Source organism: Pseudophryne corroboree, chromosome 3 (assembly GCF_028390025.1).
Source record: "Pseudophryne corroboree isolate aPseCor3 chromosome 3, aPseCor3.hap2, whole genome shotgun sequence".
NCBI lineage: Eukaryota > Metazoa > Chordata > Amphibia > Anura > Myobatrachidae > Pseudophryne > Pseudophryne corroboree.
Genome location: NC_086446.1, coordinates 807,557,775 through 807,571,252, shown reverse-complemented (window position 1 = coordinate 807,571,252; position 13,478 = coordinate 807,557,775). Strand labels below are relative to the sequence as shown.

At 53.4% G+C, this 13,478-nt stretch overlaps 1 protein-coding gene and 1 long non-coding RNA gene across 3 annotated transcripts in view; one reads left to right on the top strand and one right to left on the bottom strand.

Moving 5' to 3' along the window:
• DENND10 (DENN domain containing 10) overlaps nucleotides 1-10,696 on the top strand; it is a 65,223-nt gene extending 54,527 nt beyond the window's left edge. The window contains exons 8-9 of one of the 2 annotated variants that reach the window (XM_063962706.1): nucleotides 217-311; nucleotides 10,023-10,696. In XM_063962706.1, the coding sequence (XP_063818776.1) occupies nucleotides 217-311; nucleotides 10,023-10,199 (272 nt within the window). In that variant the 3' untranslated portion in view covers nucleotides 10,200-10,696. The remainder of the gene's footprint in view (nucleotides 1-216; nucleotides 312-10,022) is intronic. The other variant, XM_063962708.1, reaches the window with a different exon arrangement.
• On the bottom strand, nucleotides 10,633-13,203 carry LOC135056929 (uncharacterized). The gene is made up of 3 exons (XR_010244099.1): nucleotides 13,103-13,203; nucleotides 11,169-11,286; nucleotides 10,633-10,870 (listed from the first exon to the last, which is right to left on the bottom strand). It is a non-coding gene; the product is annotated as an uncharacterized LOC135056929 (long non-coding RNA).
• Nucleotides 13,204-13,478: the final 275 nt, after the last annotated feature.

The window sequence follows — 13,478 nt, the reverse complement described above, 5'->3', positions numbered from 1 at the left end:
GACCACATGCTACACACATTATGTCTATATACAGTATGTCCTGTTATGCCCACTACCCAGTGCCACCGTTACATACCTACCTGCAGAGGCTGCTGGTACAGTGCTGTATACACAGAGTGAGAGGGAGAGCCCGTCTGGTAATACAGGAGACCTGCTACTGCCGCTGCTGTTGTGTATGGTGTGGGCTGCTTATGTATATCCTGACTTGTCTTCCAGAGGCTCTGACATTGGGCAAATTACACAAGGAGATTGGGCAAGTGATGGTCCAAGCGACGGAAGATCCTGATAAGTCTGAGAGCCAGGTTATTAAGGTGAGCAGAGAGGCCTCCACCCCCCACCACACGGTGAGACCCCCCTCTCTATGAGCACTGGGTACGCCATGTAGGGGGCGGTGTAGACCCACATATATAGGAATGAAGTTCTTTCATAGATGATCGACATGGATATAGCCATGGGTCAATAGAATGGGCCACGTAGACATAGACTTCTGCTTAGGGAGAGTCCCATGTCGCAGGCCAAAATTGCCCCCTGCTTGGTAAGGCGCCAGGGATAACAGGATCCTCCTGCTATGTTAAGGCACCAAGATAACAGGATCCTCCCGATAGGTTAAGGCGCCAGGGATAACAGAATATTGGCGTGGTCTTTTTCGGAGTAAATGCAGAACAAGTGCACAAAAGATGCACCGCACATAGGGGGTAATTCCATGTTGATCGCAGCAAGATTTTTTATAGCAATTGGGCAAAACCATGTGCACTGCAGGTGGGGCAGATATAAAATGTGCAGAGAGAGTTAGATTTGGGTGGGGTGTGTTCAATCTGCAATCTAATTTGCAGTGTAAAAATAAAGCAGCCAGTATTTACCCTGCACAGAAATAAAATAACCCACCTAAATCTAACTCTTTCTGCACATGTTATATCTGCCTCCCCTGCAGTGCACATGGGCCCTCATTCCGAGTTGTTCGCTCGGAGTTTTTCATCGCATCGCAGTGTGAATCCGCTTAGTGCGCATGCGCAATGTTCGCACTGCGCCAAGTAAATTTACTATGGAGAAAGTAAGTTTACTCACGGCTTTTTCATCGCTCCGGCGATCGCATTGTGATTGACAGGAAATGGGTGTTACTGGGCGGAAACACGGCGTTTTAGGGGCGTGTGGCTGAAAACGCTACCGTTTCCGGAAAAAACGCAGGAGTGGCCGGAGAAACGGTGGGAGTGCCTGGCCGAACGCTGGGTGTGTTTGTGACGTCAGCCAGGACCGAAAAGCACTGAACTGATCGCACAGGCAGAGTAAGTCTGAAGCTACTCAGAAACTGCTAAGTCGTTTGTTTTCGCAATATTGCGAATACATCGGTCGCACATTTAAGAAGCTAAGATTCACTCCCAGTAGGCGGCGGCTTAGCGTGTGTAACTCTGCTACATTCGCCTTGCGAGCAAACAACTCGGAATGAGGGCCATGGTTTTGCCCAACTGCTAAAAAATTTCCTGCTGCGATCAACTTGGAATTACCCCCATAATGGCATCCGTTCAGCTCTGCATCACCTCCAATGTCTGACGCTCCACATTCATGCCTCCTGTTCTGTATCCGGTCCTAGAAACATCGCTTAGAGCAGGTTGTTTCTTCTTGGTATCTCGCCCTAGTCCTGGGAGTCACCTGACCACCCTAGTATCTCGCCCTAGTCCTGGGAGTCTCCTGACCAGCCTAGTATCTCACCCTAGTCCTGGGAGTCTCCTGACCAGCCTAGTATCTCACCCTAGTCCTGGGAGTCTCCTGACCAGCCTAGTATCTCACCCTAGTCCTGGGAGTCTCCTGACCAGCCTAGTATCTCACCCTAGTCCTGGGAGTCTCCTGACCAGCCTAGTATCTCACCCTAGTATCTCACCCTAGTCCTGCACAGGACCCTGACCACCCTAGTATCTCACCCTAGTCCTGCACAGGACCCTGACCACCCTAGTATCTCACCCTAGTCCTGGGAGTCTCCTGACCACCCTAGTATCTCACCCTAGTCCTGGGAGTCACCTGACCACCCTAGTATCTCGCCCTAGTCCTGGGAGTCTCCTGACCAGCCTAGTATCTCACCCTAGTCCTGGGAGTCTCCTGACCAGCCTAGTATCTCACCCTAGTCCTGGGAGTCTCCTGACCAGCCTAGTATCTCACCCTAGTCCTGGGAGTCTCCTGACCAGCCTAGTATCTCACCCTAGACCTGGGAGTCTCCTGACCAGCCTAGTATCTCACCCTAGTCCTGCACAGGACCCTGACCACCCTAGTATCTCACCCTAGTCCTGGGAGTCTCCTGACCACCCTAGTATCTCACCCTAATCCTGGGAGTCTCCTGACCAGCCTAGTATCTCACCCTAGTCCTGGGAGTCTCCTGACCACCCTAGTATCTCGCCCTAGTCCTGGGAGTCTCCTGACCACCCTAGTATCCCGCCCTAGTCCTGGGAGTCTCCTGACCAGCCTAGTATCTCGCCCTAGTCCTGGGAGTCTCCTGACCAGCCTAGTATCTCACCCTAGTCCTGGGAGTCTCCTGACCAGCCTAATATCTCACCCTAGTCCTGCACAGGACCCTGACCACCCTAGTATCTCACCCTAGTCCTGAGAGTCTCCTGACCACCCTAGTATCTCGCCCTAGTCCTGGGAGTCTCCTGACCACCCTAGTATCTCGCCCTAGTCCTGCACAGGACCCTGACCACCCTAGTATCTCGCCCTAGTCCTGGGAGTCTCCTGACCACCCTAGTATCTCGCCCTAGTCCTGCACAGGACCCTGACCACCCTAGTATCTCGCCCTAGTCCTGCACAGGACCCTGACCACCCTAGTATCTCACCCTAGTCCTGGGAGTCTCCTGACCAGCCTAGTATCTCACCCTAGTCCTGGGAGTCTCCTGACCAGCCTAATATCTCACCCTAGTCCTGCACAGGACCCTGACCACCCTAGTATCTCACCCTAGTCCTGAGAGTCTCCTGACCACCCTAGTATCTCGCCCTAGTCCTGGGAGTCTCCTGACCACCCTAGTATCTCGCCCTAGTCCTGCACAGGACCCTGACCACCCTAGTATCTCGCCCTAGTCCTGGGAGTCTCCTGACCACCCTAGTATCTCGCCCTAGTCCTGCACAGGACCCTGACCACCCTAGTATCTCGCCCTAGTCCTGCACAGGACCCTGACCACCCTAGTATCTCACCCTAGTCCTGGGAGTCTCCTGACCACCGTAGTATCTCACCCTAGTCCTGCACAGGACCCTGACCACCCTGGTATCTCACCCTAGTCCTGCACAGGACCCTGACCACCCTAGTATCTCACCCTAGTCCTGCACAGGACCCTGACCACCCTAGTATCTCACCCTAGTCCTGGGAGTCTCCTGACCACCCTAGTATCTCACCCTAGTCCTGGGAGTCACCTGACCACCCTAGTATCTCGCCCTAGTCCTGGGAGTCTCCTGACCAGCCTAGTATCTCACCCTAGTCCTGGGAGTCTCCTGACCAGCCTAGTATCTCACCCTAGTCCTGGGAGTCTCCTGACCAGCCTAGTATCTCACCCTAGTCCTGGGAGTCTCCTGACCAGCCTAGTGTCTCACCCTAGACCTGGGAGTCTCCTGACCAGCCTAGTATCTCACCCTAGTCCTGCACAGGACCCTGACCACCCTAGTATCTCACCCTAGTCCTGCACAGGACCCTGACCACCCTAGTATCTCACCCTAGTCCTGGGAGTCTCCTGACCACCCTAGTATCTCACCCTAATCCTGGGAGTCTCCTGACCAGCCTAGTATCTCACCCTAGTCCTGGGAGTCTCCTGACCACCCTAGTATCTCGCCCTAGTCCTGGGAGTCTCCTGACCACCCTAGTATCCCGCCCTAGTCCTGGGAGTCTCCTGACCAGCCTAGTATCTCGCCCTAGTCCTGGGAGTCTCCTGACCACCCTAGTATCTCACCCTAGTCCTGCACAGGACTCTGACCACCCTAGTATCTCACCCTAGTCCTGGGAGTCTCCTGACCAGCCTAGTATCTCACCCTAGTCCTGGGAGTCTCCTGACCAGCCTAGTATCTCACCCTAGTCCTGGGAGTCTCCTGACCAGCCTAGTATCTCACCCTAGTCCTGCACAGGACCCTGACCACCCTAGTCCTGCACAGGACCCTGACCACCCTAGTATCTCACCCTAGTCCTGAGAGTCTCCTGACCACCCTAGTATCTCGCCCTAGTCCTGGGAGTCTCCTGACCACCCTAGTATCTCGCCCTAGTCCTGCACAGGACCCTGACCACCCTAGTATCTCGCCCTAGTCCTGCACAGGACCCTGACCACCCTAGTATCTCACCCTAGTCCTGGGAGTCTCCTGACCACCCTAGTCCTGCACAGGACCCTGACCACCCTAGTATCTCACCCTAGTCCTGCACAGGACCCTGACCACCCTAGTATCTCACCCTAGTCCTGGGAGTCTCCTGACCAGCCTAGTATCTCACCCTAGTCCTGGGAGTCTCCTGACCAGCCTAGTATCTCACCCTAGTGCTGGGAGTCTCCTGACCAGCCTAGTATCTCACCCTAGTCCTGGGAGTCTCCTGACCAGCCTAGTATCTCACCCTAGTCCTGCACAGGACCCTGACCACCCTAGTCCTGCACAGGACCCTGACCACCCTAGTATCTCACCCTAGTCCTGAGAGTCTCCTGACCACCCTAGTATCTCGCCCTAGTCCTGGGAGTCTCCTGACCACCCTAGTATCTCACCCTAGTCCTGCACAGGACTCTGACCACCCTAGTATCTCACCCTAGTCCTGGGAGTCTCCTGACCAGCCTAGTATCTCACCCTAGTCCTGGGAGTCTCCTGACCAGCCTAGTATCTCACCCTAGTCCTGGGAGTCTCCTGACCAGCCTAATATCTCACCCTAGTCCTGCACAGGACCCTGACCACCCTAGTATCTCACCCTAGTCCTGAGAGTCTCCTGACCACCCTAGTATCTCGCCCTAGTCCTGGGAGTCTCCTGACCACCCTAGTATCTCGCCCTAGTCCTGCACAGGACCCTGACCACCCTAGTATCTCGCCCTAGTCCTGGGAGTCTCCTGACCACCCTAGTATCTCGCCCTAGTCCTGCACAGGACCCTGACCACCCTAGTATCTCGCCCTAGTCCTGCACAGGACCCTGACCACCCTAGTATCTCACCCTAGTCCTGGGAGTCTCCTGACCAGCCTAGTATCTCACCCTAGTCCTGGGAGTCTCCTGACCAGCCTAGTATCTCACCCTAGTCCTGGGAGTCTCCTGACCAGCCTAATATCTCACCCTAGTCCTGCACAGGACCCTGACCACCCTAGTATCTCACCCTAGTCCTGAGAGTCTCCTGACCACCCTAGTATCTCGCCCTAGTCCTGGGAGTCTCCTGACCACCCTAGTATCTCGCCCTAGTCCTGCACAGGACCCTGACCACCCTAGTATCTCGCCCTAGTCCTGGGAGTCTCCTGACCACCCTAGTATCTCGCCCTAGTCCTGCACAGGACCCTGACCACCCTAGTATCTCGCCCTAGTCCTGCACAGGACCCTGACCACCCTAGTATCTCACCCTAGTCCTGGGAGTCTCCTGACCACCGTAGTATCTCACCCTAGTCCTGCACAGGACCCTGACCACCCTAGTATCTCACCCTAGTCCTGCACAGGACCCTGACCACCCTAGTATCTCACCCTAGTCCTGGGAGTCTCCTGACCACCCTAGTATCTCACCCTAGTCCTGGGAGTCACCTGACCACCCTAGTATCTCGCCCTAGTCCTGGGAGTCTCCTGACCAGCCTAGTATCTCACCCTAGTCCTGGGAGTCTCCTGACCAGCCTAGTATCTCACCCTAGTCCTGGGAGTCTCCTGACCAGCCTAGTGTCTCACCCTAGACCTGGGAGTCTCCTGACCAGCCTAGTATCTCACCCTAGTCCTGCACAGGACCCTGACCACCCTAGTATCTCACCCTAGTCCTGCACAGGACCCTGACCACCCTAGTATCTCACCCTAGTCCTGGGAGTCTCCTGACCACCCTAGTATCTCACCCTAATCCTGGGAGTCTCCTGACCAGCCTAGTATCTCACCCTAGTCCTGGGAGTCTCCTGACCACCCTAGTATCTCGCCCTAGTCCTGGGAGTCTCCTGACCACCCTAGTATCCCGCCCTAGTCCTGGGAGTCTCCTGACCAGCCTAGTATCTCGCCCTAGTCCTGGGAGTCTCCTGACCACCCTAGTATCTCACCCTAGTCCTGCACAGGACTCTGACCACCCTAGTATCTCACCCTAGTCCTGGGAGTCTCCTGACCAGCCTAGTATCTCACCCTAGTCCTGGGAGTCTCCTGACCAGCCTAGTATCTCACCCTAGTCCTGGGAGTCTCCTGACCAGCCTAGTATCTCACCCTAGTCCTGCACAGGACCCTGACCACCCTAGTCCTGCACAGGACCCTGACCACCCTAGTATCTCACCCTAGTCCTGAGAGTCTCCTGACCACCCTAGTATCTCGCCCTAGTCCTGGGAGTCTCCTGACCACCCTAGTATCTCGCCCTAGTCCTGCACAGGACCCTGACCACCCTAGTATCTCGCCCTAGTCCTGGGAGTCTCCTGACCACCCTAGTATCTCGCCCTAGTCCTGCACAGGACCCTGACCACCCTAGTATCTCGCCCTAGTCCTGCACAGGACCCTGACCACCCTAGTATCTCACCCTAGTCCTGAGAGTCTCCTGACCACCCTAGTCCTGCACAGGACCCTGACCACCCTAGTATCTCACCCTAGTCCTGCACAGGACCCTGACCACCCTAGTATCTCACCCTAGTCCTGGGAGTCTCCTGACCAGCCTAGTATCTCACCCTAGTCCTGGGAGTCTCCTGACCAGCCTAGTATCTCACCCTAGTGCTGGGAGTCTCCTGACCAGCCTAGTATCTCACCCTAGTCCTGGGAGTCTCCTGACCAGCCTAGTATCTCACCCTAGTCCTGCACAGGACCCTGACCACCCTAGTCCTGCACAGGACCCTGACCACCCTAGTATCTCACCCTAGTCCTGAGAGTCTCCTGACCACCCTAGTATCTCGCCCTAGTCCTGCACAGGACCCTGACCACCCTAGTATCTCGCCCTAGTCCTGGGAGTCTCCTGACCACCCTAGTATCTCGCCCTAGTCCTGCACAGGACCCTGACCACCCTAGTATCTCGCCCTAGTCCTGCACAGGACCCTGACCACCCTAGTATCTCACCCTAGTCCTGCACAGGACCCTGACCACCCTAGTATCTCACCCTAGTCCTGGGAGTCTCCTGACCAGCCTAGTATCTCACCCTAGTCCTGCACAGGACCCTGACCACCCTAGTATCTCACCCTAGTCCTGCACAGGACCCTGACCACCCTAGTATCTCACCCTAGTCCTGCACAGGACCCTGACCACCCTAGTATCTCACCCTAGTCCTGCACAGGACCCTGACCACCCTAGTATCTCACCCTAGTCCTGGGAGTCTCCTGACCACCCTAGTATCTCACCCTAGTCCTGGGAGTCTCCTGACCACCCTAGTATCTCGCCCTAGTCCTGGGAGTCTCCTGACCACCCTAGTATCCTGCCCTAGTCCTGGGAGTCTCCTGACCACCCTAGTATCTCGCCCTAGTCCTGGGAGTCTCCTGACCACCCTAGTATCTCGCCCTAGTCCTGAGAGTCTCCTGACCACCCTAGTATCTCGCCCTAGTCCTGGGAGTCTCCTGACCACCCTAGTATCTCGCCCTAGTCCTGTACAGGACCCTGACCACCCTAGTATCTCGCCCTAGTCCTGGGAGTCTCCTGACCACCCTAGTATCTCGCCCTAGTCCTGCACAGGACCCTGACCACCCTAGTATCTCGCCCTAGTCCTGCACAGGACCCTGACCACCCTAGTATCTCGCCCTAGTCCTGGGAGTCTCCTGACCACCCTAGTATCTCGCCCTAGTCCTGCACAGGACCCTGACCACCCTAGTATCTCGCCCTAGTCCTGCACAGGACTCTGACCACCCTAGTATCTCGCCCTAGTCCTGCACAGGACCCTGACCACCCTAGTATCTCGCCCTAGTCCTGCACAGGACCCTGACCACCCTAGTATCTCAAGCAGACAAACAATTTGGAAGCTGCTCAATCATACCTGGAGATAATTATATATCAGGTGCTGGAAGGGGGAGGGGTCATAGACAGACAAACAAAGAGGAAGGGGGGTGCAAATCCCCAACCCCAAATTCCCTTCCGCACACTGAAAATTACCTGTAACCATCCCTGAATCTATCTGGTAATAAAATTCAGAGAATTTGTCACAAATGTTTGCAAACACATGTTTAAGCTGCTGGCCACTTCACGGCTTCTCTGATACAGCAGTCCTAACTACTTAATAGCAGTGGGCACTGCTATTAAGTAGTTAGGACTGCTGTATCAGAGAAGCCGTGAAGTGGCCAGCAGCTTAAACATGTGTTTGCAAACATTTGTGACAAATTCTCTGAATTTTATTACCAGATAGATTCAGGGATGGTTACAGGTAATTTTCAGTGTGCGGAAGGGAATTTGGGGTTGGGGATTTGCACCCCCCTTCCTCTTTGTTTGTCTGTCTATGACCCCTCCCCCTTCCAGCACCTGATATATAATTATCTCCAGGTATGATTGAGCAGCTTCCAAATTGTTTGTCTGCTTGTGTGCATGAGGCATTGAATGGGAGCAGCATTTGGAAGGCATGCTGTTCCTTGTAGTGCCAATGGGAGATCCTGGGGGTGGCTCCCTGGTAAGTTAGCTCTCTGTCTGGAAATGTTTTAGTAATGACCTTTATCATGAGGCGTACTGTGACAAATTACATGGCCCAATGTGGGCACTGCTATTAAGTAGTTAGGACTGCTGTATCAGAGAAGCCGTGAAGTGGCCAGCAGCTTAAACATGTGTTTGCAAACATTTGTGACAAATTCTCTGAATTTTATTACCAGATAGATTCAGGGATGGTTACAGGTAATTTTCAGTGTGCGGAAGGGAATTTGGGGTTGGGGATTTGCACCCCCCTTCCTCTTTGTTTGTCTGTCTATGACCCCTCCCCCTTCCAGCACCTGATATATAATTATCTCCAGGTATGATTGAGCAGCTTCCAAATTGTTTGTCTGCTTGTGTGCATGAGGCATTGAATGGGAGCAGCATTTGGAAGGCATGCTGTACTTGTAGTGCCAATGGGAGATCCTGGGGGTGGCTCCCTGGTAAGTTAGCTCTCTGTCTGGAAATGTTTTAGTAATGACCTTTATCATGAGGCGTACTGTGACAAATTACATGGCCCAATGTGGGCACTGCTATTAAGTAGTTAGGACTGCTGTATCAGAGAAGCCGTGAAGTGGCCAGCAGCTTAAACATGTGTTTGCAAACATTTGTGACAAATTCTCTGAATTTTATTACCAGATAGATTCAGGGATGGTTACAGGTAATTTTCAGTGTGCGGAAGGGAATTTGGGGTTGGGGATTTGCACCCCCCTTCCTCTTTATTTGTCTGTCTATGACCCCTCCCCCTTCCAGCACCTGATATATAATTATCTCCAGGTATGATTGAGCAGCTTCCAAATTGTTTGTCTGCTTGTGTGCATGAGGCATTGAATGGGAGCAGCATTTGGAAGGCATGCTGTTCCTTGTAGTGCCAATGGGAGATCCTGGGGGTGGCTCCCTGGTAAGTTAGCTCTCTGTCTGGAAATGTTTTAGTAATGACCTTTATCATGAGGCGTACTGTGACAAATTACATGGCCCAATGTGGGCACTGCTATTAAGTAGTTAGGACTGCTGTATCAGAGAAGCCGTGAAGTGGCCAGCAGCTTAAACATGTGTTTGCAAACATTTGTGACAAATTCTCTGAATTTTATTACCAGATAGATTCAGGGATGGTTACAGGTAATTTTCAGTGTGCGGAAGGGAATTTGGGGTTGGGGATTTGCACCCCCCTTCCTCTTTGTTTGTCACCCTAGTATCTCGCCCTAGTCCTGCACAGGACCCTGACCACCCTAGTATCTCGCCCTAGTCCTGCACAGGACCCTGACGTGACATGCTTTCCTCCTGACAGGATATTTCTGTGAAGACCCGAGAGATTCTGTCCATATTGTCCTCCTTGGCGGAGGTGACCCGAGATGGCGACTGGCCAGCCATAAGCCTGGAGCAGCTGAAGCAGAGGAGATTACCTCCGGCCACAGAGAACTTCTTATTCCAACTGGCCGCGGCCGAGCAGATGCTACTGACATGACGTGTGGCCGGGCTCACTCCGCGGGAACATTGGGAACCAGGAAAGGGATGACCTGGGTTCCCCGGAAGATACAATTATGAGAAGAACCTCAGCATTCCAGAATGTGACACAGTGATGACATCTACCAGCCCAAGAACCCACCGTCTAAGGCAGTTTCAGCGGTGATTTATCATAATACAGTATATATACATATTCATGTGTTACACAGGCAGATGGTCTCTCTCTCCTGGAGAGGACTACATGTACCAGGCTACGTTTCCAGATCCCCTGAGGTTCTCGTCAGTGGCTCACTCACTATGTCTTACACGTTTCCCAGCAACCCTGGCCTGTTCTGACCATCACATAGGGTGGTTATTGGTGTGATAAGGTGGCAGGGGTCAGTGCTTTGTATGTATGCCTTGCACCGTTCTCAGACGTACAGCTGCGGGGACAGTGAGGGTGAAAATGTATCACATTTATTATATGAAAATAAATTAATGTCCGGACTTAGAGCGTGAGCCAAGTTATGTGAGTTGATTGTATTGTCTGGCGTTATTAAGCTGCGTCCGGCGGTCTCTGCGCTGGGTCCCGGCTGTCAGCGGTAACAGCAGCGGTCAGACACCTCGGTTGTAGAAAAGTTCAGACTCTGTCGTCTTCTCTCTCAGTTCTTCCTCCAGATTTTCCCTTTTGATCTGAAACACAATGACAGTGTCACTCCTGTAAGCATAACGCACCAGAGACCGCGGTTCTGGCCGCAGCGCAGTAATTGCCCCTCTCACTGGGGATATAAATCTGTATTGATTGGTAAGCGGTGACCATCCAAGATCTCGGGGCAGGTTTTCTGGAGCAGAACCATTAAAGGCATTCTAGACAAATCAGGGCGTTGTTATTTCCTGTACGTTAGCCGGGAAAGCTCGTCCTGCACCATATACATCTAATAACCCCTAGCCAGCGATAATCATGCAGAAGCTCTTATCGTTATATACACACCTTTCCAGTCTGTGGGAATATGCTGAAGGACACTGGCGTCATCGCTCCGAAGGCCAGAAGGGCGCCCGCCTGTCTGAACAGGTTATACATCTTCGGGTTCATTATCATACGGGGGGAGCTGCGGAGAGAAGAGGGTCACCTTCAGATAAGGACGACTGCTCGCTATCTTCCACTATCTGGCAATGGGCCCAATTCTGAGCTGGGAGAGAGTGGGGAATGTAACATGTGCAGAGAGTTATGTGTGGGAGGGGCGTGTCCTGGCTCAGAGCTACATTGCAGTGTGAGAATGAAGCTGCCCAGCATGTGTGGACTACATGCAGAAGCAGACAGTAACTGAGCACCTGGGTAACACCATGCTGTGCTGCAGGGGGCAGATGTAACATGTGCAGAGAGTTATGTGTGGGAGGGGCGTGTCCTAGCTCAGAGCTACATTGCAGTGTGAGAATAAAGCTGCCCAGCATGTGTGGGCTACATGCAGAAGCAGCCAGTAACTGAGCACCTGGGTAACACCATGCTGTGCTGCAGGGGGCAGATGTAACATGTGCAGAGAGTTATGTGTGGGAGGGGCGTGTCCTAGCTCAGAGCTACATTGCAGTGTGAGAATAAAGCTGTCCAGCATGTGTGGGCTACATGCAGAAGCAGCCAGTAACTGAGCACCTGGGTAACACCATGCTGTGCTGCAGGGGGCAGATGTAACATGTGCAGAGAGTTATGTGTGGGAGGGGCGTGTCCTAGCTCAGAGCTACATTGCAGTGTGAGAATAAAGCTGTCCAGCATGTGTGGGCTACATGCAGAAGCAGCCAGTAACTGAGCACCTGGGTAACACCATGCTGTGCTGCAGGGGGCAGATGTAACATGTGCAGAGAGTTATGTGTGGGAGGGGCGTGTCCTAGCTCAGAGCTACATTGCAGTGTGAGAATAAAGCTGTCCAGCATGTGTGGGCTACATGCAGAAGCAGCCAGTAACTGAGCACCTGGGTAACACCATGCTGTGCTGCAGGGGGCAGATGTAACATGTGCAGAGAGTTATGTGTGGGAGGGGCGTGTCCTAGCTCAGAGCTACATTGCAGTGTGAGAATAAAGCTGTCCAGCATGTGTGGGCTACATGCAGAAGCAGCCAGTAACTGAGCACCTGGGTAACACCATGCTGTGCTGCAGGGGGCAGATGTAACATGTGCAGAGAGTTATGTGTGGGAGGGGCGTGTCCTAGCTCAGAGCTACATTGCAGTGTGAGAATAAAGCTGCCCAGCATGTGTGGGCTACCTGCAGAAGTAGCCAGTAACTGAGCACCTGGGTAACACCATGCTGCACTGCAGGGGGCAGATGTAACATGTGCAGAGAGTTATGTGTGGGATGGGGCGTGTCCTAGCTCAGAGCTACATTGCAGTGTGAGAATAAAGCTGGCCAGCATGTGTGGGCTACATGCAGAAGCAGCCAGTAACTGAGCACCTGGGTAACACCATGCTGTGCTGCAGGGGGCAGATGTAACATGTGCAGAGAGTTATGTGTGGGAGGGGCGTGTCCTGGCTCAGAGCTACATTGCAGTGTGAGAATAAAGCTGGCCAGCATGTGTGGGCTACATGCAGAAGCAGCCTGTATTTACCCTGCATGCAGGCATAATGTATTTGCCTCCCTTGCAGTGCAGCACGGTGTGTCCTGGCTCTCTTGCCGTACTCCCAGCTCAGAATCAGCCCTGTGTGTATTTCAGCTGTTAGGACATCATTCTGGTGTGCGGGGATACCTTGTACAGGCGTCTCCGCATATTCCCAGCACAACCTTCAACAGACCCAGGTAGTAACTTATTCCCCATCATGATGTCAAAGCTGATGGAAATGGGGAAACACTACTTCTATTCCAAACACCCCACCCGGAGAGGCACAGTACATCCAGAGGGCACCCCTTATCTGACCCTGCAGTCTCCGTGATCCCACTTACCGCATCACCAAGGAGGGGATCAGCATCGTAAATCCTAGCAGAGCGGACCTGGACACGGCGGTTTCTGTCACGGCCTGCGAGAAATCACATAATGCAGACCGTCACCAGTGAGACGTGTAATGACTGCGCAGAGACAAGACGTACGGCTGCGATATAGAGCTCCCCGGGGACACACAGCAAGAGGGCGTGGTATAATGGAATAACTGTTGTGCAGAGGATACATTGGGTGGGAGTGGAAGCGCGGTCTTCGCTATAGGAGGGGCCTCATTAGTCACCTCACTGTCAGATGGGCACTGATGAGCAGAGATGCAGCATTAATGAAACCCTCCCTGGGATAAGGAGAAATAGACGGAACGTAGCAGCCAGATTGGGGAGA